Source organism: Crocodylus porosus, unplaced genomic scaffold (assembly GCF_001723895.1).
Source record: "Crocodylus porosus isolate Cpor-Errol unplaced genomic scaffold, CroPor_comp1, whole genome shotgun sequence".
NCBI classification, from domain to species: Eukaryota; Metazoa; Chordata; order Crocodylia; family Crocodylidae; genus Crocodylus; species Crocodylus porosus.
Window position 1 is genome coordinate 272,950 of NW_017728953.1, and position 25,325 is coordinate 298,274.

Genomic DNA, 25,325 nt, shown 5'->3' on the forward strand with positions numbered 1-25,325 from the left:
GCCCGTGCCCTCCGCCGCATCGGGCGCCCCGATGTCTCCTACGAGCTGGGCAAGAACCTGAACCAGGACAAAAACCTGGAGCTGAAGCGGAACGTGGACGAGTACCACGAGCGGGTGGCACACCTCACCTCCTCCCTGCTGCTGGAGGACGACGAGAAGTATGGCGAGAGGCACCAGCGTGGGCAGGCGCGGCGAGCCCGTGGCACCAGGCTGGTGCGCGGGGACTGGGGTGACCTCGAGCTGGTCGTTGAGAGGCGACCACAGCCCCCTTACAACAGGAGCCTCTTCAGCTGGGTCGGCCCCATGGCCACCGGCTTCGCGGGCGGGCTCCTCGCCTCCATCCTGCTGGTGGCTGCGGCCCTGTACTCCTGCCTCTGGGCCCTGAGCCCTGACACCTCGGGGCACCCCCCTCACAGCCACGGCTCCCTGCTGCCACCCCTGGCTCACGCCCGGTGGGGTGTGGACAGCCACGGTTACCCCTGGCTTGTCAGCCACGACTTGGAGGAGGAGGCCTCCGACGACGCCAGCCTGGATGGAGAGCCCTAGCACGCCCTGCCCCACTGGCCACGGGCCGGCTTGGCTCACGCAGGGTGTGCCCGACGGGGGCTCGCGCCCAGGGCCCCCCTCCACCTGTGCCAAGAGCATTTCTGGGCGAATGGAGATGAAGGAGCTGGAAGCTGCAGTGTTGGAAGGGGGGTTGGAAGAGGGGGCTGGGGGGGCTGCCAGGGAGTGGAGGGGGGTGCTGGCAGGAGGGGTGTGGGGGTGCTGGGGAAAGCATTGGCAGGCAGTGGGAGGGCAAAGCTGGGGGGGAAGGGCATGGGGTGCAGACCCATGTTGGGCTGCTGATGCAGCCGTGTCCATGGACATTTGCTGGGTTCCCCACCCCCGCCGGCCCCTCAAGGCACAGCACTGCCCAGGCACCAACCCTGCCCCCCCCTAACGGAGCAGTATTGAGTGGGGATCAGCCGCACCCCCTTTATGAAGCGCCATTGCCCTGGGACTGCTTTCCCATCCCCGATGGCATAGCTTTACCAGGGCACCAACCCTGCCCCCCCACCCCCCCCATAATGGAGTGGCATTGCCCAGGGACTTGGGGTGGGGGCAAGGGCTCGGGGGGTTACAAAGCCAACAAAGACAGCCCCACCGGAGAGAAGAGGTAAAACAAGATGGACGAACCTTTTATTGCAAATCCCAAAGTAAAAAGATGTACAGTACAAAGGAAATCAAAGTTCAGACATCGAACTTCCAGCCCACTTGTGTGTTTACATTCTTTTGCCCCCCCCCCCCCCAAATCCAATTATTTCCTTGCTCTTTCCTTCATGGAAAAACAGAACAGGAAGCAAAACCTAGGAGGTGCCGGGGGGGGGGGCAAATACAGCATGGAGAAAACCAAGACAGAATCCAGAACGAGCCACGCGAGCGATGTGGAGAGAAAGGAAAAGCTTTGCCCCGATGGCTGTGGAGAAGCTGGGTCGACTGGAGCAGTGCAGTTCAAAAATGACTCTCAGTTAGCAGCATTTATGGTACCATCACGTTTTCCCCTCCACTTAGTCCATGATTCCACTGTGCACTGGAAAGCACTTTCAGCTGTGAACCTCAAAGCACTTCACAAACATTAACTAATTAAGCCTCACAACACCCCTGTGAGGTAGGTAATTAGACACCCATTTTACAGATGGGCAGAACTGAGGCACAGAGAGGGTAAAGTGACTTGCCCAAGGTCACGCAACACGTCCACAGTAGAGCTGGAAGAAGAACCCACGAGCCCCGATTCCCGAGCTCCTGCTCTAGCCCCTGGACAGCACTCCTCAGCTCACCCGCTCAGAAGACACGTCCCATGCGCACGCACATTCACACCGCGCTCTATAAAACCACAACACGCAGCAAACTTGCAAAGGGGAAAGAGGAAATATTTTGCTCTTGCCTTTAACTTCTTTGAAAACATTCTGCTCCGAGAGTGACAGAGCGATGGCCCAAGGCGGAGCCATGCCGCCAGGGCCTGCCCGTCCCACCACGTTGTTCTTGCGCTCGTGGCTGGCAGTGCCTGCCATGCGCCAGGCTCTGAGCAGAGACCAACGAACGCCAAGAAAGGCGGCTTTTCTGGGTACTAATTTTTGCTGTTCGGGCAAAATCACTACTTGGAAAAACAACCTTAAGAGAACCTCTCGGTCATGGGCCTTGCAAACGCTTGGACTCGACACAGGCTGCCGGGCACAGCTAGTGCGACCCTGACGCACCACCCAGCCCTTCCAGGAAAGCAAAAATGAAGTGTAACAAGCTGCTCTGAGCCCTGGGCTGGTGGCGAGACGTGTGTGCCTACCACTGCCTTTACCAACAGTCTGGAAGAGCCAGCTGGGCCCTACAGGCCCTGCCCCAGCTCCAACGCAGAGAGGCTCTCCAGTACTCGGCCGAGCCGGGAGCTTGCCCGTTCCGGCCCCACGGCTGCTGCAGTCCCAGCTGCCCAAGTCTGTGTTACAGCAGCACAGGCCCCACACGACCCATGCCCAAGGCAGAAAAAGAATGGGATGGCAAAAGACCACAGAAGGCACCTTGTCCCTGGCACAGCTAGTGCAGTGCTAGCTGCTCCTCTCGAACCACCCGTGCAAAAGCCACCTTAGTCTGGGCCCTGCAGCAGGGGGAACGTTGCACCCCAAGGACAGGGGGCCAGAAGAGCTGGCTCAGGATACTCTCCAGTGCAGACAGAGGGGTTGGGTGGCGGGCAGTGCAGCCTGAAGTCCCCTGCAACACGGCAGGGTTGGCCGCCACATGGGCCCCTACCCATGTCCACGCAGGAGAGAAGTCCAGGCTGCCTGGCTCTCCACTGTAGGGCTCAGCCGAGCGTGCCAACCAGCGGGACCCATGCTGATGGCGGTTTCTGTGCTGCCTCTCTAGGCCTTTCCCAAGTCCTACCACTTGGCCTCACGAAGGCCACCAAACCGCCCTCAGGGAGCAGCACTGCAACCGCAGCAGCAGCCTTTGCAGGGGCGTGCCACGCAGTGGTTCCAGAGCTGTAGCGACCCGTCTGCTAGATACCAGCAAAGCGCCACAAGCCTCTTAAACGCATCACATCAAAACCAAAACCACTGCCAAACCCTTCCCCTGCATCCTCCCCTGGCCCAGTCTGACTGGTCTCCATGATCCGTACTTTGAACAAACAACCAGAAATCAAAACCACGGAAGCAAGGATTTGGGAGGGGGGTAAAGGAAAACCACCAATCAGGCAAGTAACTGGAGCACCAAGGCCACCTCCCCTGGTGCGGCAGAAAGGGCGACTTTTATTTTATTTCCTTTTGGTGCATAGCAGTGAACAGTTTACCCATGTCTGGGGAAAATGGTTAGGAGCCACCATGCCATCTCTAGTCTGCTCATCTTCACCGCTGCCCTTTCAGAGCTTGAACATTTGTCGCGGAGTAAAAACCGAATCATTCAAAAGAAAAAATAAAACCAACAGAAAACACTTGGGTGTTGCCTTTGCTGTGTCAGTTCCTGGGTTTATTTATTTAGGTTTGTTCTCATCAGCATCTGTCTTTAATAAAAAACCGTGAACAGGAAACGCGAGCAAAGCCGCTTGGCCTGGCATGCTTTTATCCCTTCCCCCTCTCTGCTCTTCTAGAAGCAAGGTAATAAAGTAAGGAGAGAAGGTTTTATAGCACGTTGGGGGGGGCGGGGAGGCACTTATTCCAGACGAAACCTTTTGGCAATGCGCTTTAACTTGGCAACGGCACACTTAATTTGTTCTCACAACCCTGAACCCACCATCGTTTTTTTCCACATTGAACCACATATCTGAACTGAGGCCATTGCTACAAAACATAATAATGGCTATCGTGCGTGTATTTCTATTCCGTGACTGCATATAAAACTCAAGTCTTATTTTGAACCAAAGCTTCCTTCCTTCCTTTCCTCATCTTCACCCGGTGAAGATGAACAAAAATGCAGACCCATTTTCTCAGCACCGGTGACCTCTGCCTAAGGGACGTATCTGCCACAGAACGGAAATGACAAAAAACAGAAACAAAGAAACTGTGAAACTTTCCCTTGAGCAGGAGAGCCGACTCCTCTGCCAGTCAACAGTTGGGAAAACCATTCCTTCATCTCTTTTCAGCAAGCCTGATTGTTGAGTGATACCACTGGCCTCTGTTTGTATTAAAGATCCAATATTTAAAAACATCTCTAGCTTGTAGGGAAGGTTAACTTCCAATTATTCTAGTGGCAGGATGGAAGTGCCAGCATGAGCATTAGATGCACCAAGCTTCACATATGGACCAGTAGCCCAGCTTCAGAACAATTATGAAGTTTAGCCAAATCTTGCATAGAAGTGGTCAGAACTTATTGCACACTGGAAACCAAAAATAGATCTATTTTTGTCGTTGTAAAGATAATTTGCAATAAAGCTTTGTCTGTTTGGGGGTGGGGTCCGTTTTGTTTTTGTGGGATGTACATTGGCTGACAACATCTAAAATCTAAGGAAAAAAGGAAAAATATTTAAAAAATAAAAATAAACATGGACAATGGCATAAGCCAGAAGCCATTCTATTTAATTTTTGTAATTCTTTGTATTTACAAAAAGGCATGCTGATAAAATAAAGTGATATATTACAGTATTTATAATATTCTCTTAAAAAGTTCAACCACACTTTTCAGCTATTTTTGTGCTGTTTACAATGTAGCCTGTACATATGTATGTAGTTTTCATCTTTATTATACATCATATCCTAGGAGTAACTGGAGTAGGATCTAACAGGAGAGAAATGGTTCTTCGCTGTTATCAGGTACAGTAGAGCTCCTCCACTGACATCGGCATGGCTAGACTGCATTTAGAAAGTCCAACTTGACACAGATGTCTCTCCAATGGCTTGGGGTTTTTTTATGTGACACTTCTCTGGGTTGTGAGATTAGACAAACTGAACTTCCTGCCATTTACCCGTTCTGCTGTCTCAGCTTTTCCACTTCCATGGATCCCCTTTATTTGGTCCACATTCAAACATCCTACTTCCTTCATTATACCCTACCAATTCAATGCACGCTACCACCACCACTCCCTCCCCCTCTGCCCAGCGGCACTGTAACCGAGACGACTGTCTTCCCTATTTAAGCTGCAGATGAAACTGTCCTTTCTGGTGCATCATTACCTTACCCCCTTGGTAAGATCTATTCCACGTGCTTGCCCCGAAGAAATATCACCCGGGTGATACTTGACAGCTGGTTTACTGATCGAGGAGGACACACTGAAACAGGGTATTTGGGGATGTTTGAGGGTCTTGGATCATTAAGAAACACCAAGTTTTGAGCTTTTCCTGTGACATTCCCACACAGACTTACCCCTGCAGAGTTCAGACTAGTCAAGAGGTAGCTCTAATCCCTACCCAACCCGCAGGACCTTGACATTACTACTGTATGACAACGTATGAAATGGAAGAAGGCGAAGGCACGGGACGTCTGACACCTGACTCCCAGCACTGCGCCCCATGTCACGTTGCTAGTTGACTGTCAACTGTAACGTGTTGCTTTGTGTTAAAAACCTTGTGGCCACGGAAGCAAGGAAAACCGTCAAAAGTGCAAGCTGCAAAAAGCAGTAATCGATGGAAGAACGAAAGAAGAGTTTCAGCAACCTGCCTGCACCTCAGCCCACCTGCCCGCAGGACACGAGAATGCCAACATCACGAACCACAGCTCAGCTGCGCGAGCTGTGCTCCCCGTCCCTTCGTACGATTGCTTTATAGAAGTTCCTAAATTGCACCTTCAGTCAACGTGCTATTTCCTATAGCACATTAACTTCTACGCAAAACAGTGCCAATGCTGCTGTAGGGAGGCTGAATAATAATAACCAAGAAGAAGAAGAATGCTAAATGTTGCAGGGTACAAATGAACTTATTGATTGGTTGGTACTTTTAAGCCCTAGATTTGGTTTTACAGTGACATAGTAATACAAGCCATTCTTGAATTTCCTATCATCTCCCCTCAGATGGGATCCAGAGCAGCATTTAGGTTTTTTTGTTCTGTGTGTTGTTGTTTTTTTAAATGTGCAGAAGATGGCTGTATGGAAAAGACAGGTTGTTAAACATACACACACACAATTGCTTCATCTGCTTACAGTATTTCACTTTTCCCTATCAGCGGGTGTATGAAAGAGATTGTTAAGAATTGGTACATACCAGTGAAGGGCATGATTCTATTTAAGGTTAATCTCCAAATACAGTGTGTGGTGGTCAGTGGAGTGCCTTGAACTTATGGCTTAACGCACTGCTGTGGACAGAGTACTGAGTTTCTTGTGGATTAATGATTCTTCATGCATGATTCCTGGTCACAGCATGCCATCATGCAAATCATTTCTATGCATTGAACGAGCACAATTTTTTTGGAATCAGCCTGAGCAGTCTCCAGGCTGAAGATACCTGATTTCCCCATCTCCCAAACCAAGTGAAGCCCATGTAGAAAGTAGAATGCAGATAATAAATACCAAATAAACTATGACAACTGAATGCATGGGCTAAATGGGTGCCGTTTTGTTTCTTTTTGTTTGTTTGTTTTGCTTTTTTCATTTTTTGCTGCTTAACTAAATGCAGGAATGCAAATCTAGTTTTGCATGAACAAACCCTTTAACATTGTGACTTCTGGGTTTTCCTCTGATAATCAACAAAATGAGAAAATAAAATCCATTTTTGGCTGCTTTGGAAAATATATGACTCCTAGCAGCAGGTTTTCTTTTTTTGTGTGTGTGTGTTTTTGTTTTCTGTTTATTAATTTTGCTTGTTTGTCCTAAGTTGCATTGACTGATGTGGAACATGCAGTATCCACCTGCCCAAACAATAGAAAATCCATTTTTTTCTCTTTTTGTTTTTAAACATTTGTTTATAAGGGTCCTTTAAACAGGTGGTAGGTCACTGCTTTAGATGCAACGTTGTCACACAGTAAGCAGACTATGTTTGGTATAAGATCTTCAGGTAAGTGTCTCCACGGCTGTTCTGTATCGATATATGTTGTGAAGTTTGTAAACAATCTTTTCACTTGCAATTTTTTTTTTATTTGTACAATTTTATTATTTTTGTTCATTTCAACACTTGGATTCCCTGACGTCTCTTTGCCTTTTCGCTCGTTCTCGTCTTCCTTCCTCTGCCCTCTGCTGCTTCTCCTTTTCAGGCTTAGTGACACTGTCATAGGATGGAAGGGAGGCTGTAGAGGGGGTGCCTTCTTTTTTCTCCCGATTCGCTCCTCCATTTTCCAGCTTTGTGGAGGCAGGCTTTCTGCTAATAAAGCCCCGTCGGGCTAGACGAACCCTGTAAGCCCTCTGAATAACCACAGCTGAGACGTCTTCCTGTTTACGCCGGAGCGTGGTTGTGATGGGCTCGTAAGACACTTTGGATGGGTTGGATGCCACAAACCTTTCCTCCATCTGCTGCCTCAAGATGTCCAGCTCCCCGCTGTCCCCCAGCACACGCTTCGTGAAGGCAAACAAGATGTCCAGGCAGTGGATCCTGTCCCCGCTTACCATAGGCAAGTCCATGGCAATAAGTTCAATGGTGTTGGGTTTTGGGACACGGAGAGGGTGCTCCAAAGCATCTGCAAAGTCTGCCAGCTTGCAGTACTCTATGAACTGTGTGGCATCGGGGTCAAACTTCTCCCAGATCTCATAGAAGGTTTCAAAGTCATCCTCACTCAGTGGGTCAGCGCTTTCTTCTGTAGCTACACTGAAATTCTCCAGGATGATTGCAATATACATGTTCACCACAATCAGGAAGGAGATGATGATGTAGCTGACAAAGAAAAATATCCCCACCGAAGGGTTTCCACAGTCCCCCTTGAAGCCACTCCCAGGATGCTCCTTATACAGGTCGCAGTCCGGCGGTCGGTTCAGAATGGGCAGCAGCAGGCCATCCCACCCAGCCGAAGTGGTTATCTGGAACAAGCAGATCATGCTGTTGCCAAAGGTCTCAAAGTTGAACATGTCATCTATGCCGGCCTCATGCTTGACGTAGGCAAAGTTTGACATGCCGAAGATGGAGAAGATGAACATGACCAGGAACAGCAGGAGACCAATGTTGAACAAGGCAGGCAAGGACATCATTAAGGCAAAAAGCAAGGTGCGGATCCCCTTGGCCCCTTTGATCAGACGCAGGATGCGGCCAATGCGGGCCAGGCGGATGACTCGGAAGAGGGTGGGTGATACAAAGTACTTCTCAATGATTTCAGCCAGGAACATTCCTGAAGAAGGGAAGGTAGACGTGTTACAATGGAGCCATATGGAAACCCCAACGTATAAGAGCTCAGGGTGGGAAATACAGAAAGAGCCAATACAGAAATGCCAGCTCAGATTTCCAAATGAGGCCTCTATTTCCCGGTGCCCACCTTGACACAAGGAGTGGTGGCATTTGCCAGCCCTTCTTGATATTTCAAAGCAGCGTCGGATGACTTTTTTGGCAGGCATGTCACATATTAGCCCTGCACCCTCCCTGAGTGCAGTTCTTATCCCCTTCCCCTACACACTCTGCTGCTCTGCTTTGTTCCCTACCTTATGCTCCCTGCCTGATCTGCTGCTCTCCTTTCTGCTTCCTACCCAAGCTGCTGCTGTCTGTCCAGTAGTACCTTCCAAAATTCATTTTGTAAGACCGATCTGGCCTGGGTTTGGCTGCAGGACAATCTTTAAGCTCTGCCCCAGGTAGGCCAAAACCTGGGCTCAGCTGGGCCTAGTCAGTCTTGGAAAACCTTGTGTAATTTATACACTTGAAAGAAAAGCAGTGGATGGAAAGGGGCTCCTGAGCTCCACTTAGCATTTCCAGATTTAATTCCAAACCAAACCGATGCTACGCATCCCATGCCAACTGAGGCTGCCTGCATCTACAAAGACCATCTGAGCAATTAGTAAGCATTAATGGAATTAGGTCTCCAGGTATCCTGGTGATATTCACCATGCTCTGTTTTACAGACAGAAAACCAAATCACAAAGAAGAGACTTACCCACTATCACACAGTGAGAGAAAGGGAAAGGCAGGCGTCTAGACTCCCAGTCTTTGGCTTTAGTTACCAAACCATGCTCTTCTCACAGAGTCAGCAATAGAACTCAGGAGTTCTGGTGTCTGGTCCTCCCCTTTAACTAGGAGGCCACTGTCCATCTCCTGCTATCCTGTAACCATCGATTTCTAGCAAGGACAGCCTTATCCCACACACCCCAGGAAACGCCACAACACAAAAGCCTCTGCCAGCTCCTCCACTTACCCACGATGGACAGAATCACGACCACGAAGTCAAAAATATTCCACCCGACAGTGAAATAATAGTGCCGCAAGGCAAACATCTTCAGCACGCACTCACAGGTGAAGAAGATGACAAACACCAGGTTGATCCAAGAGAGGATATCTTCCATCTGCTTACTCTGAGTGTCTGTCTCCACCATCATGGTCACCATGTTGAGACAAATGAGGATCATGATGACTATGTCAAACGCTTGTTGTGTGACGAAGTCAAAGACAGCTCCTTGGACGCGGTTCTGCATTTCGGGAGAGAAGGCATGGAGGGAAGTGGGAAAACAAACAGAAAGTTCAGGGAGGAGCCTGCTACCTGAAAAAAAACAAAGATGGATGGGATGTTTCTGGTCCTTCTCAAGCCCAGAGTCCCAGGGAGGCTTTCAAGGCGGTTTCTACAAAACATTTCCATTTGTCAGCGGCCCAGATGATTTTGGCCTTCTGAAGGTGACCAACATACCCCAAAACATAACATCTGTTACCAGCATTGATCCTGCCAGTAGCATATGCTTGTCTCAAAGATTAACCATCCCCAATGTATCCATGCCTTTTGCTGAGAGTCTGAGGCAGGGCAGCACTAGTTCCCAATTAGAGAGGACTGATGCTGACTGCAGGGCAGTGCTGACCTCCTCTGGGAACTTGTGCTGGGAGAAGCGCAGCCATGGCAATTTCCTTTTCTTCTCAATGAGCTCTGCAGCTTGTTCTGCACTCCATGCTGGCAGCAAGGCACCGCTGGTGCCTGGGACCTGAACTAGCTCATGCAATGCTAGCTTGGGGCTGTGTCTGCCATTAAAGCTTACGAATGACCTGGCCAAAGCCACACTAGAAGTCTGTAGCGGATCAGGAACCCACATGGACCGACTGGGATCATACCACCTTTGTCTCCAGTGCCAATCTTCTGGAACTAGCTCAACCCTGCTGCCCAATGCCCAAAACCTGCACCACTGGTGGCTACCTTACGTACCAAGCAGCAGCCCCCTGCCCACTCAGACAGATTCCCCATCTGTTCTGTAGCTCTTTCAACCAGATAAGGCTCTTACCCTGGATTAAGAGAAAGGGCCGTTTTCTAGAGTCTTGTAAATTAGCCAGAAACTGATTTACATCAAATGCTAATGTGGCTTCAAGACCTTTCCTTTGTATCAGCTCTGTAGAAGTGAACTAACCACACAGGGTAAAAATGGCAGCTGTACTTTATTCTTCCTCCAATTCCATCTGCACCTTTTTGTCAAGGGACGGACATTTGCAATGTAATGCCAGAAGCACAACAGCGCAGTCTAGAACCAGTCTTCACATGTGCTTTTGGGGGCTAAAGACTTTCAAAACCCACCTTGGAGGACTGTTCCTACAAACTGCTTTAAGGCCTACACTCACCAGAGGGCGGGGAATGGGTTTCTGAGGTTTCTTGGAGCCCAGCTTTTTCATGGCGTTGTAGTATTTCTTCTGTTCTTCTGTCATGAAGATATCCTGACCTCCAAAGTAAAAGAGAGAAAAGAAGAAAGGAACCTGGTTATAATCGGTTCATTCATGTTGAGGGAGAGGGATCACAGTCCTGGCTGTGCTGTCACGACACGCAACAAATGGGAAGCTGCTAGTACCTTGCACCAACACCTAATAGTTACTTGACTGCCACGAGAGCCAAGTGTTGCATTGGTCTGAACAGCACAATTTCCCTAGCCCCTTTTCCTTCTGACATATGATTCTACTGAGAAATCACAAAATTTGCCCCTTTATTATCCCTTGAGTTGCAGATCATCTATGAACACTAAGACAAAGACCATCTACCCTGATGTGAGGAACCTCCCTGCTTCAGGATGTATGTGAAAGGGCCAGGATAGGGAGGAAAATTCAGACAGAGCAGCAAGAGAGGACACTATTTGTGTCATATCCTACTTCTACCTGCTTAATGAACTTCAACCTTTCATGCTCTAACCAAGACCAGAAAACAGAGAAGTCCCTGAAAATCAAGGCTGTGGGATCCTACAGCTTTCCTGAACCTCACAATTTGAGAGAAGAGACAGGTTGGCCCTTGTTTTTCTGAACAGGCTGGTCCAGGCCCTTCTTCTAAACAGGCACTGCAGGCTAGCTAGAGAAGGCAGCGTGTAGGCCATTTGGGAATCCAAGTCCAAAGAGATGAGGCTCAGTGCAGGAAACTCCCCATTTGACAGCAGGGTGCCTCATGCCTCAAGCTCCACAAACCTACCAACAGTCAGCTTGGGGCTGCCTATCTAATCAATAATGAAGGTGACCTATCTTTTTCTTTTGTTGATTGAAGTTGTCAATGATGACACCAATGAACAAATTCAGGGTGAAGAAGGAGCCGAAGATGATGAAGATTACAAAGTAGATGTACATGTAGATGTTGTCCTCGTACTTTGGTTGCTCTTCTGGCTGAATGGGGGATGGGGGTGGGGGAAGAGAAGAGAAAGGCATTTCAAAAAAGCTATAAAGTACATTAAACGTGATTTGTTAATCACAGAGGAAATGTAAAAATCGAGGCAAGAATGAATGCTGGCATGGTAAAAATCAAGGTGAAAGATACTGGCTGATCAAGAAGTGGAAACAAACACTGTTTGAATCTTTTCCTCATTCTTGCTGCTGTTTGTCTTGCATTTCACCCGTGTGAAGTCAGAGCAGCCCCGCCCCATCTGGATGAAAAAAACCACACATCCTCTCCCTGCTCCCTTTGCATTCCTTTTCCAGTACCGGGCTACCCCAGCTTAGCTCTCCTTTGGTGACCCTCATCCCTTTTGGTTCTGTACAATACCCTTAAATAGTCAGCAACACAGAAACAGCAGGGAATGAAACATCTTGATCGCCTATTGAGATCATTACGAATAATGAAATGGACTTCAGTTCTAGGCGTTAAGAAACAAAAATTAAACAACTAGGATTCTCGGGAAGGGCTTTTTACAGACTTATACTTTACCTTTCTGGAATCTACTGCTGCATACATGATGTCCATCCAACCCTTGAACGTAGCCTAGCAAAGAAAGCACATACTCCTTTAGACAGAAGTCATTTGAAATGAGACTGGAAGGATCTGATCTGTGGTGCATAGTTGCCCGAGCAGAGGACTCGTTTACTCTCTTGCTCTCCTTTTGTAACATAGTACTTAATTTCACTTTTTTTTTAGGAGCTGTAATTTTATACGTAATTTATTTAAAACTGCATGCTTCACTTAAGCTAAGCACAAAGCTTTATCTTCACTAATCATTTATAAGAAAATTTCTGTTTGGCTTTTGTACTGTTGCCTGATAAAAAATAGAACTTGGTGTCTCTTTGTACATGCGAGGGATGAGAACCCCCCACCACCCAGAGAGAAGTCAGTATAAAACAACTAAACTATTTATAAGACAATATAGGACTCAAATACTTGACCCAAAGCCCAGTGAAGCCAATGCAGGTGTTGAACTAGGGGTTGATGAGAAGGAAGAACCCACAGATGGAGACAAACTGAAGAGCTATCACCTAACAGCAAACAGAGGTGAAGACGACAAAACTCACAACTTGTAGAAGTGCCAGGTATCCTGCCCCAACATTGTCAAAGTTAATTTTCACATTCTTCCATCGGATCTCGGTGGAGTTGGGTGGCATCAGTGCTTCACAGTCAGTCTTGTTGTTCACAAACTCTATTTCGAAGCGCTCCTCGGAGGTTTCGTTAAAGCAGTAATGGTATTTCCCGGCAAACAGGTTAACCCCCATAATGCTGAAAATCAGCCAGAAGATAAGGCAGACCAACAACACATTCATAATGGAAGGGATAGCGCCAACCAGGGCATTGACAACCACCTGCGTTGGAAGGGGTGGGAAAAAGTTTTAGTACAAAACAGAAACCAGCAGGCAGCAGGCATCAATACAGCTGTTTTTTGGGGGGGAATAGAAGGTCAGGCCACTGACAGACCTGTGGCTTTTACACCAGGCAAGAGTTTGCAGGGAACTTATTTCAAGTGTTGCAAAGTTCTGCTCAGAAGCCACCTGCTGAGGTCCTGTTCATTCAAGAAACAGGGCAAACTCCTGCTGAGTTTGCTGGCTTTGCTTCTGTTTTCCTGTTGTTTTTTTTGGCAGAAGCTTTTTTAAGTAATTTTGGTTGCCAAAGGGGAAAAAACCAATGTTTGTGAGTGAGGCTGGGCTCAAACTCTCTGGGCTCCTAACTAGCTACAATTTACTCAGAGCCAGGTCTGTTCATGCTTTCGGAGGGATGTCTCAGCCAGTGCCTTTGTGGCCATTCCCCACTTTAAAACAAGGCTGTGATCACTTTGCGGCCCACCTCCTGCTCCCACCGAGGCTGACAATGAATTCTGAGCCACTGACTTCAATGGGAGCAGGATCAGGCCCAAATATCACTCTCTCGAGACTAAGCAGTGAGTCCATGTGAACACCAAGATTGTCGTCGTGAGTAAGCAAGGCCAATCATGTTGTCTCAGGCAAAGAGCTGAGCATGCAGGTTTGCAGGCTCAAGAAGAAAGAAAAGCCATATTCCCTCCTCCGAACTGTAGCAAATAAGGCAGGAAGTGGCGTGCTTTGCAGTCACAGCGCATGTCTTTCACCGTTTTCTAATTCGAATCTTTCAGGATTTGAGCCGCGTTTCCCCAAGCTCCCTTCTGACCCAGGCCCAGGAACATTACACGCTCACCTGCCCTTAATGCAGCTAGCCTGGTAGGTAGCCAGTCTTTTGTGATTTCCTGCATTAGTTCCCTCTAATAAATGAAAGATGAAAGTCATCCTGTCCCTTCAGCCTAGGGACACAGGCCATGGGCTAGGCCTGGCTGAAATCACTTGCATCCTTGGCTCAGTGAGACAGGCAGTGCCCTAGAAAAGAGGGGTTTGGGGTTCTGGCTACTGGTCCTGCCTGCAGTGGGGCAGCAGTTCTCCCATTAGCATCTACCCATTTTATCCATGACCATTAAGCGCAATGTGCAGAAACATCCAGGAGCAGAGGCCAGGACCGAAGGCCCTTTCCCTTCCAGGGCACTGCCCATTGGACCGAGCCTCTTGTTTGCTCTCCTTCTGGCCACATATATCTTCCCTTCCTGGTTGTCGAGTGACCCTCCTCAGTGGGGAGGAAGAAGGGAGGGGAAGGGTGTTTTGGGCAATGCCTGGCCCATGGCCTGCGTTTCAGAGCTCTGTGCTGGGAAGTGGGAGATGCAGGTCAGACGCCTTGTGGTTGAGAGAGACCTAGAACCAGAGTGGGTCTCCTGCTCCCATGGCAAGTTCCCTAACCCCTGGCTATTAGGATAGAAGGCGGGAGGAGCCTCCTCCCGCATCTTCTGCGATTCACATGGGGTTAACATGCCTCCCTAGATGGAAAAGAATCTAACACCCATATGAAATGGTCTGAAATGCCATGTGTGCAGCACGCTCTCGCTGGTAAGTGCTATTTACCTAGTTAATGGCAGCGCTGGATTCAGGCCTGAGCATCAAGTAGTCTGCTCTGCAAGGTTTGATTCAAACTGCACAGCGGTTTTGTACTGCCTTATAATGGCCCATGGTCAGACATGGGCCCTCTGCATGTAGGCTCGATGCAACCTCCCCTCCCATTCTATGTCACACTGTCCCACTTTGCTGCAAAGGGTGCATGTAACAGTGATCATCACCCACCTTACTTTGAGACTATTCAGATGCTGGCAAGCCCCAGGCTAACACAGCTAACTACCTCTCTCCAAACCCCAACTAGTCACAGAAACAGGAGAAAGTTTTGCTTCCTGTAACCATTTACCAAAATAAATGCATTCAGCTTACACTGTTTAAATTGATCATTAAAACCATAGCCAACTTTCAAAAGATCTGAGAGAGGGAACATGGCTTTTGTGTGCAGACTGTGCATTGGCAATTGACAAAAATGCATGCATGTTTCATAGCATTACTGTCATACTCCCTGAATAAATTTAAGAGCACAGCAAGCTCTTTAAAATGCAGATTACTATGGAGGAGAGAAAAGCAAAGAACTACATTTAATGTTTCCTTTGCAAAGGCATTTTGAATCTCTGTCCGTTGGGTAAGACTGATTGTTTTGGAGCTATGGGGCATCAACACGCTTCTCAAAGTCAGAACAAAACAAAACAAAAGCTTTTGGAAAGTTACCGAGTTGCACAGTTCCAGTTAAATGCTTTGCATCAATTCTGCTGAACTGAAGTTTTAACTGTGTGGATTTCTTGATTCCACCATTTCAAATCCAAACAAAACACTGTCAGACATGAGGTTATGTGTTTTTAAGTGGTGTTTATTATCAAGGAAGTTTCTGCTATCACTTGTCCTTTATGATCATACTGTGCTCCTTGACTGTGTGCTGTCATGCCTTAGACCACAATGAAGAATTACTTTTAACCAACAAAAGTGCATGTGCCCCAATGGCAACAAGCACATTCATTTTGTGTTGATCTTGTACAACAGGTGAATCAGTTCTGCCAAACTTATCCTGAGCCATGGGCCCCTGCTCAACGTATGGCCCCATACGAGGCCATTGTAGGAAGAGCACGTACAGAGCATCTTACTGGCCTATGTGCCAGTGGAACTGCTGGGGTGCAGTGCCGGGTACCCCGTGTGTGTGGGACAGAGTCCTCCTGCACAGGGCCTGATCTCTTGCTCCTTGTGCCACTGAAACAAATGCCACTTGCTGTGATCAGGCTTTACCCTGGGTAGGCCAGAGTTTAGTGTCAGACTAAGTATCCTACAAGCTCAAAAGACACTACACACAGCAGATTGATTCATCTCTGCAGTCTTCCTGTATGGGCCATGTCTTCTTTGCTGAGCCAAAGTGCATTTTGGTTTGGTTTTGTTTGGGGTTTTTTAAAATCTTAACAATATAATCATAATTCTTAGCCCGAATCTGTGCACAGAATCTAAAATTAAGTTCTACCCTATTAAAATTACTAAATCTTTAGAGACACCTATAGAAAAATCCTGATACTATTAAAATCAAGGGCAATTTTGTCAGGATTTTAGTTTGGAAAGACTAGTTGTTTTCTGGAATAATAAAGGCAAAAGAAGGACTTGTGTGAGTTGAAAGGCTCAGATAAAGCACACACATGCTCAATATCCCTAATCTGTTTTGGGAGATGAAAATACATTGCCAGTAGCAGATAGGCTGGATAAAGATATTAATGCTCTCTACTGTATAATGCCTGTAAGTATAAAGTCTGAAAGTACTTTACAAATACTGATTTAACTTCTCATGACCTAGTGAATTAAGTATCATTGTCCCCTTTCACAGCATGCAGAGAGGTTTGGCGAGTTGCCTGGGGTCATTCTCAAATCAGAGGCAAAATGCAGAAAATAACAGAGGAGTCACATCTCCCCTGTATCTTGCCCTGAACCCAAACATTACTGGCTCATTGTAAACTTAAGGTAAAATTGGTTCCTGTCAAAATGCAAGGAAAAAGCTTGTATATCCCTTAGACTATCAATTTAGAAAATGCATGGTATGTAAGTAACCATGGGATAAATGTAACTATTAAGTTTGCTGCATGAGAAAATTACCAGCCGCAAGGAACTCATTTATAACGTATTTGGCATTAAGAGGCAGGACTCCACAGAATGCTATTCCAGCTATTAGAATAAGCTTAGGAGATAGATTTATAATTGCACTACAACAAAGCTAACATTGGCAATGAAGACAAGATGAACAGGTCTGGCACTTAAGGGTGATGTGCTGTGACTGTGCCATTAAAGAAATTTGCAAAAAGTCATTTTTATGAAATAAATCTAATTGGGATCATACCTCCACATTTATGGTCTCATTTGGCTTTCTGACACAGCTACGTGTGTCCATGGTTTGTAGCTGACCTGAGATTGGTGTACGTAGCCAGTAGTGACTGTACCATTGCTATATTCAGTGCAGACTACTGCTTCCAATGTATTATTCTTATTTATACTCTGTAGTTTCTGTCACACCCTACAGCTCTATTTGAGAACTCCTTTAACAAGTCAGGGCACACCCTGGGCCTTAATCTTCTCTAAGTTACACTTGTACAAAACCAGAGTAAGTTAGAATGAGTCCAGTGGGGTGACTTCAGATGTGTCCTGGAGTAAACTTAGACTATCTTCCTCCCATCTGTTTTACAGCATTTCTTATATATTGTTTTTAAAATGCAATTGTACATTTTCTTGATTTGTATTGCCAATGGCTTTAAATTATTATCAACAACAGTGAAAATCCATTGGTTCAGCGTACCATTGACCTAGAGAGATTTGAGGGTTTTGGCATGTTTTGTACAAAGTTATTTCAATACAAAAGGATCAAAAGCACCAACATGTATCACTGGTAAAGTGTCAAAACAGTGTAATCATTTCAATGGCATCCCAAGGCAGCAGTGCCATCTAACAATTTCAGGAAAGATCATTAAGTTCAATGCTTTGCTTGTGCTTCATTGCTAAGTTCACAGTGACAGGACAGGGGACCATAGAAGCATGGTAAAAGGGAGGGAGTGGAAAGGAAAGCTTCATTATCAGACAAGGCTTCCAGTCACCACCAGACTGGATTGAGAACAACAAGGTGCAACAAGAGGAATTAAACCAAAAAAGTTTTTTGAAACAGCTGAGCTCCCCACCCTTCCCTTCCTGCAGTTGCTAAAGGCCTGAGATACCCAAGAAGGAGAAACAGCTTCACATGGATTTGCACAGATTAGATTGCTTTTTCACGCCCTTTAAGATCTCCTTCAATCAAACCCCACCAGTTCCCACTATGGCCAACACCTAGGGGAAAAGATATTTGTGGTGGTTCAAATTCAGCTTCTTTGCACCTGGTGATTCTCCCTAGATAAAAGTTACAGCTGAGAAGCCCCCTCGGATGCTAGAGGTAAAAGCCAGGCCAAATGAGAACAGCCACGTGTTAACATATTCTACGAATGGCATGTGGTTTGGGCCAGTAATTAATGTAATGAGGCAGCTTAATGCATCTCCCTTCTTTAAAAGGGGAGTGTGCAGCAGCGGGCAGGGTGACGGGGACATTGACAGAGGGAGGTGATCAAGTCAGCAGCTGCATCATGATTCCGTCTGGAATTTTCTTTCCACCAATTTGATCAGTTCTAGCATGCTTAAAAAAACCCGCTCCACAGGCATGCAGAAGGATCAGCTGCTAATGACATCTTACCCTCATGCCCTCAAATCGGGACAACGCTCTTAAAGGCCTCAAAGCTCTTAGTGTCCTAAGGGACTTTATGGCACCTAGTTCCGAGTAGCCCAGGGCATTAGCTATAAGGCTGACTAAAGAGACCTACACAGAAAACAGAAAAGAAAAGAAAAGGAAAAGAAAAAAAAAAAGGTTCCAGACTGTTAGAATTAATCCCCTACCACTGATTGCCCAGCCCAGACTGCTGGCCTGGGCCCCCAAAGAGAAATACCGAAGACATGACACCAGCTGCCTACTTCCCTTGACTGAAACGACCTGGAAGGAAATAATGTGGTTGAGAGAGGCATAAGAAAAAAACAAAGGGTAAAGTAAGTGAGAGAGCAGAGACACAGACGGAGGAGGGGTCTGTCAGAAGGAGGAGCCCAAACGGATGACAAGAACCTTACCCTCGCCCTTTTACTGCCTGCAGGATCTCAGCAGCTCCCATTAAATTAAGCCAGACAAATTTTAAAGGTACCTATGAAAAAGAATACAGGTAAATACACACGCTGCACAAACTGCCCTGCTCAGCTCAGACAAACAGTGCCATACGTGTTGTTCCCATGAAATACTGAGCCTCCTTGGCTCTAAAGCTCCCAGGTCCAAATCGGCATGACTTTTAAACCTCACACTGTCCTGTTTACCTCCTGGTACTTCCCTTGCACCTCCCTTCAAGGGAGTACGCTTTGCAAATGTCACTGAGCCTCCCAATCCCAAGGTGGAAGAGCCACTACAATTCTCCCCACTACACAGCTGGGGGAAACTGAGGTACGGCAAGGTGAAGCAACACCCCTAAGAGCACAAGAGTGGGTTTCCAACGGATGGGGGATACAACCCAAGTCTCCAGAGTCTACTACCCTCTGCCTTAATCCCAAAGCTGTGCCTTTTGTTTCTTTAAAGGATTTTGTCCTAGGTGATCCCTATACAATTGGCTATAAAAAGGAGCCCTGCGTGCAACAATCCACCTGATGTTGGTGGGATTTAAAGCCATTCAGGCCATTGGCTCTGCTACCCCACCTATCCCCTGTTATCAGTAGGGGCTATTGCTCAGAATATTGGGACTCTTCACTAAATCTTCAAGAAACACCTCAGATGAGACCGTTAGCTTATGCTAGAACCAAGATGAAAAGACCTTGCTGTAAGGTCTCATCTGAAGGACAAATTCCTCTAATGATGCAGTACCCAGCTCTCCCCGTGCTGTACAAGCAGTGTCAGCACAGGACATAAGCACGAGGCAAGAGGCCCACCGAACAGTAACTTCACTTCAGAGAAACAGATCTATACATAAGCAGAAACCAGCTACCAGCTTCCAAAAGGACAGCATCGCTTCTGCTGAGACAAACCTGGCACTGCAGATTTCACTGAGAATCACTGATGAACGCAGGGTGCAGTAAAGTGACTTTGAGGAGGATTCTGTAACTGCCTAGGGGGAAAGAAGGAAGGAATGAAGTGAGAAATGGCATCAAGGCAGAGCAGCCCCTGCATGTGTTGCTCATACAAGAAACCTGAGCCCTGCCCCTCTAGTTTAATAAGCTACAGGCATTGGGCTGGGCTGCAAAATTCAGATCAGGATTCAGATCCAAGCTTCCAAGTACAGGCTGGGGCATTTGGACCTCGGATCAGCTAGAATGAACTGACAATGTGGTCATTCAGCATGTCACTAAGCAAGTTCAACATGTAAGCCAGGCTTCGCTGAGCCCAGATCTCCAAGTGTCTCACCCCTAGAGAAATGCCTTGCTCCTTAGTATGGAGCTGACACAGAGAAGTCCTGGAACTTACAAAGGCTACTTCAGCTTTCTCTGGCATTTTTCAGTATTATACAATCAATTCACTGGACACTCCAGCACAATGTGGTGGGCACTGGTATGAGCCAAAGACAACCCTGTTTGACTGAAAAGCAAGCAGCCATCATTACTATTATCCAGAAAAAGGCTCTTCATAAATGCACCCAGCAATCTTTGGGGATCAGAGGAACAAAGCTATCTGGCTAAGCAAACCTGAAAAATAACATTCAAGGGTACTGTTACAATGCAAACATTTATTCCCCCTTAGTTATTATTCCTACTGGGTGCTTCAGCTAAATTGGATGTTTGTGCCATTTTAGAGATTCTGAAAGGATCTAGTCTGAGAGAGGGAAAGGGAAAGAGAAAGAGAGAGAGAAGCCACTTGGTTGACTCTAGTTCAGCTTTGGCTGCTTAACACAAACTTGTCATGTATCTTCTTGCAGCTCAAACTCACACTTCAGATGTTTGCAGACAGCTCTGCCACTGTCCCAAGTACTGTCAGGCAAGACCAGAATCTTCAGTAAACCATTGTGTACTCAGAAAACCTAATTCCTCAGAGATATCAATTGCATTATTGTGCTCCATTATACATAGAAGCCATTGCCTTACCGGGAAGGCCAATATCCTGACTCTGGAACAGGGAAAAAGTAAACAAACTTCTAGTACATGTGCCAACTGCAAAGTACTGAACTTTCTTCCCAGCCCAAACTAATTCAGTTCATACCAAGAAGCGTGAGGCATGAGAATAGCTTTTATAGGTTGTTTTTGTTTAAAAACTAAATTGCACATACTTTATTTAATCTCGCTTAGACTGCTTTGAGGGAAACGGCTGAGAATGCAGAGCGTCTGGTCATGGAGTATTCAGTTTAGACTGGTGCTTCAGTATAACAATAATGAAAGAATGCTATAGGTTTTTTGGGTGAGAAGAGTCAGTCTAGGATCTGTGTTTAGAGAAGGGATATCAAGGAGAGCAGAAAATAGACAATAGGTTGTTACTATATTCAGCTTTAATAATAAATTGGATGCCACTCCTAACCTCACACTAGCAATACCCCAAATGGCAGGGAGAATCTTCAGTCAACCCAGAGGTGTTTCTAGACTGTACGGTGTTGTCATCATACCGCATCTCAGCACAGGTAAATCCTGTTCAGAATTTCCCTCCCCCAGCAGGAGGCAGAGAAAAAGTCTCTCTTATTATTCTATCAGTCTCATTAGCTGGTGTCACAGACCTTTGGGGCCTTCTCTAGCCCACAAACTCATAATGGAAAGTTTGAAAAGCATATCAATTTTTCAGAAGCCCTTCAGAAACCTTAAATCACATTTTCTAAAGTGATTTCAGCTTTTAAAAACAAGTCCTATTGATTTTCTTTGAGCCACTTACGTACTTTGCAACGTTAGTCAGCCAGGTCAAACTGCCTTTGCTGTTTTTAAAAAATAAGTTTAGTTTTCTCGCTAACATTTTCCTCCTGCCATCCATCAATCTATTTGTCTCATTTGCACTCTCAGGCAGGTCTGAATGCTGGTTCATCCAGGCTGGAAACTCCTTCACTCATCTCACACCCTTCCTTCTACCAGCTGCTGTCTGCATGTGCAGACATGGCTCAAACCTTTCATCTGGGAACCGGAGCACCTCTTTTACAAGAACTGAAGTCAGACTTCATTTTGCCTGATCAGTCTTTGTCTTTACTTAAACTGGAAGCACTTGGAGTTCCACAAACCTTTCAACAGACCCACTGGCCTGAGCACCCCCACCTTTCAGAACATGCAGCACTACGGGGATGTTGCCAAGTGGTGGCACTGAAAGACTCCACCTGCCCCACGCTCTCCCATGTCTAACCTCTCATACAAACTACATTGAAACAAATGACATTATTCTGGCTGGTGTGGAGCTAGGAAAAAACTACATTCATTCATAGCAAAGGGGTTTCTGGGTTTGGTTTTGTTGGGGGTTTTTTTTTAAACATTTTCCTCAATCTTTTCTACAGCTTCACCATATAGGCCCTTCAGAAATGCTGATTCCGGCTCAGCAAGAGCCAGAGGATGGAAACTCTTCCATTGCACATGAAGAGCTCGGGGCCAGAATTCGGCAGGTGCGCAGGACATTCCCCAGCACCTCCAGCTGGCTGGACAGTCCTATCCTTTCTCTGGTTATGGAGAATTATAAACATGCAACTGATTCAAATTAGTCATAAAACAGAGCATCTAACTAACATGAGCACAATGTTGCCCTTAACCCTACATACTTCCAAGTGATATTTTTCCCCACTAAAATTAAGAAGAATGGAATACATACAGCCACAATGAGGAAATCCAGCCAGCACCAGGCATTGGTAAAAAACTTGACGAATCCATAGGCACACCATTTCAGCAACATTTCCAGGATAAAAATGTAGGTGAAGACCTTGTCTGCATACTCCAAAATCGTTCGAATGGTTTTTCTTTGCTCTATGTAAATGTCCTCAAAAGCCTGGGAAATGATCAGGTACCCTTGTTATTACATTAGACTTTGCAATGGGATATGCAGTAAACCAGAAGATGATTTAAACTAAGGGGAGCTGCACTAGTGGAAGTCATTTTCCTACATGAGTGCAGCATCTTTGCCCTAAAAGCCTGCAGTGATTCAGCTACCCTGGTGCAAAAATTCCAGACTAGACACACCCACAGAGACAGATTTTCAAATAGCTCCACTCCATATCTAAATACAAGGGACAGCTTTTAAAGAGGCATTTCACACCATGATGCTTGCAGTGAAATTTTCAAAGCTCTGCACTCAACACTCACTTTACATGAGAAGCTCTTTGAAACTCTGTCTATTTATTTTGGTACCCAAATGGGAGCTGGGCTCTTTGAAAAAAAATCTAGTCCTTGTTGCATTTTTCAAGCCCTTGCAAATATTCTAACTTTAGGGTCCAGAGGCAAGAAGAAAAACGCAGGGTTTCCATTTTACTAACATTTCTGATTTAAACGGGCTACATATGTTTGCTTGCCACATCCGCTGATCCTCAAATACTTGGGAAAAGCTGAGATGAGGTCTTTCTCCAGGAGCAGGCAGAACCCTTTAGCCTCCAGAAGCATGGGTGCAGAGAGACTTCCTAGAAACAGCTTGCTCATAAAGCAACTAAGTCTTAGTTTCCCTACACTTCCAGAGCCCACTTACCAGGGCTCCGCTGCTCAGCAGGATCATGAAAATGATGAAAGTCTCGAACCAGTTGTGTTCCACGATCAGAAAGCAGGTCTTCCTCAAGGTCCACCAGGACTTGCCCAGCCCTTCTTCAATATTCACTTGACAACATGTAAAGCGCTTGAAACAACCTAAGAACATAAAAATTAAGAACATAAGAATTGCTATTTACTGGGTCAGACTAGGTCCATCTTGCCCAGTCTCCCGTATCACAGAAGCAGAGAGCAGATGTTAAAAGGGAGAGTGAGCTGGGTCTGACCAGGGTTTTTTTCCACTACTCCTCTCTCACTTTCAGCCTCCAGCATTTAAAGTCTAGGAAGTTCTAATTCCTGTACTGAGTAGCCACTGCTGCCCCTTTCCTCCAAGAATGTGTCCAATGTCTTTCTCAATCTGGCTAAATGGTCAACTCCCACAACATCTGGTGGCAATGAATTCCACATTTTAAATTACTCATTGTGTGAAAAAGAACTTCCTTTTCTTACTTTTAAACATACTACCTGCTAGTTTCATTTTGTGGCCCCTAGTTCTTGTACTGGGAGAGAGTAAAATAACAAATCCCTGGTTACTTTCTCTTCACCATTTAGCATTTTATACTCTTGTGTTCCCCTGAAGCATCCCTTTCTAAACTGAACAGGTCTAGCCTTGTTAGTCTCTCCTCACATGGAGGCCTCTCCATACCATTAATCATCCTTGCTGCCCTTCTCTGGACCTTCTCTAGTTCTCCTAGATCCTTTTTGAGGTGTGGGAACCAGAACTGGGAACAGTATTCAAGATGTGGATGCAGTGTGGATTTTTAAAGGGGGATCATGATACTTTCAGCTTTGTTAAAAATTCCCTTCTCAATAATCCCTAGTATTTTGTCGGCCTTTTTAACAGCTGAAGAGCAATGATCTGAAGTTTTTAGCCAACTGTCCACAATGACTCCTGGATCTTTCTTGTGTGGTAACAGCTAATGTAGAGCCCATCATAGTGTAGGTAGAGTTTGAGTTATTTTTGTACACGTGCATCGCTTTGCACTTTTCTACCTTGAATTTCACCCACTATTTAGTTGCCCACTCAATCACACCAGATCCTTCTGTAGTTCTTTGCAGTCCACTTTGATCTTTACCACTTTGAATAATTTTGCATCACCTGCAAATTTGGCCACCCTGCTACTCACCCCCTTTTCCAGATCATTTATGCACGTGTTAAACAGCACCAGTCCCAATACAGATCCTTGGGGGCCCCTACTGCTTACTTCTTCCCAACCTGAAAACTGACCATTTATACTCATTCTTTGCTTTCTTTCTTTTAAGAATAACTCTGCTCCTCTAGAATTTAAAATGTTCTACATTTCAGTTCAAATGAAGCTACCACCCACTTCCCAGGTTGTAACCCTAATGACTATCACTGTAGTATCTGAGAAACAGGTCCCAACACCATTTCCAAGGCCCATCTCCACACAGGCTCACCTTCTGTGAAGCATGGGTCTGGGTCCAGATATTCCTCTGGTACCTCCACAGGGACTTCTTCCACCTCTGGCTTTATATCAATGGTGCTTCCTTCAGAGGAGCTGGTGTCATCCAGTTTCTTGAACACACAATACAACCCCACCAATCACCACAATTGATAAACTCAAGGATGGACCTTAAAAATAGCTCTATATAGGATGCAGTTGCATAGCTGATTACATTAACGCTATCCCCATCCTCATGATGGTCCCAGCGAGCTTGTTGCTGTATGTTCTGCATTCTGAACCAAATGTTTAGTCATCGATTATCTTATTAAAAGCCTTAAAGATTTTAGCACAGGTAGAGAACCCAATCTATGGTAAGTAGAAGCTAAGTGTGGGCAGTTCATCTGGAATAAAACAACTCTTCAATTACCACAGAGTACCTTCCTGTGATCAAGGGAGAGAGTGGGCATACAAAACAGTTACAGCTGAGCAAGTGACATGTAGTAAGCCTCTTCCCCCCCAACCCTCTCCCCTCCCCTTAAAGTATAGGTTGTTCATCTGTCCTATCCTTGCAGATGTA

At 46.2% G+C, this 25,325-nt stretch overlaps 1 protein-coding gene across 2 annotated transcripts in view; it reads right to left on the reverse strand.

Annotated features, from left to right (window-relative positions):
- Window positions 1-1,157: 1,157 nt before the first annotated feature.
- SCN8A (sodium voltage-gated channel alpha subunit 8) overlaps window positions 1,158-25,325 on the reverse strand; it is a 70,695-nt gene continuing 46,527 nt past the window's right edge. For both annotated transcript variants that reach the window (XM_019556476.1, XM_019556477.1), the window contains exons 17-26: window positions 24,762-24,879; window positions 23,287-23,441; window positions 22,423-22,596; window positions 18,328-18,450; window positions 12,744-13,028; window positions 12,166-12,219; window positions 11,490-11,627; window positions 10,611-10,715; window positions 9,214-9,484; window positions 1,158-8,202 (exon numbers count right to left, since the gene is read on the reverse strand). In XM_019556476.1, coding sequence (XP_019412021.1) covers window positions 7,055-8,202; window positions 9,214-9,484; window positions 10,611-10,715; window positions 11,490-11,627; window positions 12,166-12,219; window positions 12,744-13,028; window positions 18,328-18,450; window positions 22,423-22,596; window positions 23,287-23,441; window positions 24,762-24,879 — 2,571 coding nt within the window. In that variant the 3' untranslated portion in view covers window positions 1,158-7,054. The remainder of the gene's footprint in view (window positions 8,203-9,213; window positions 9,485-10,610; window positions 10,716-11,489; window positions 11,628-12,165; window positions 12,220-12,743; window positions 13,029-18,327; window positions 18,451-22,422; window positions 22,597-23,286; window positions 23,442-24,761; window positions 24,880-25,325) is intronic.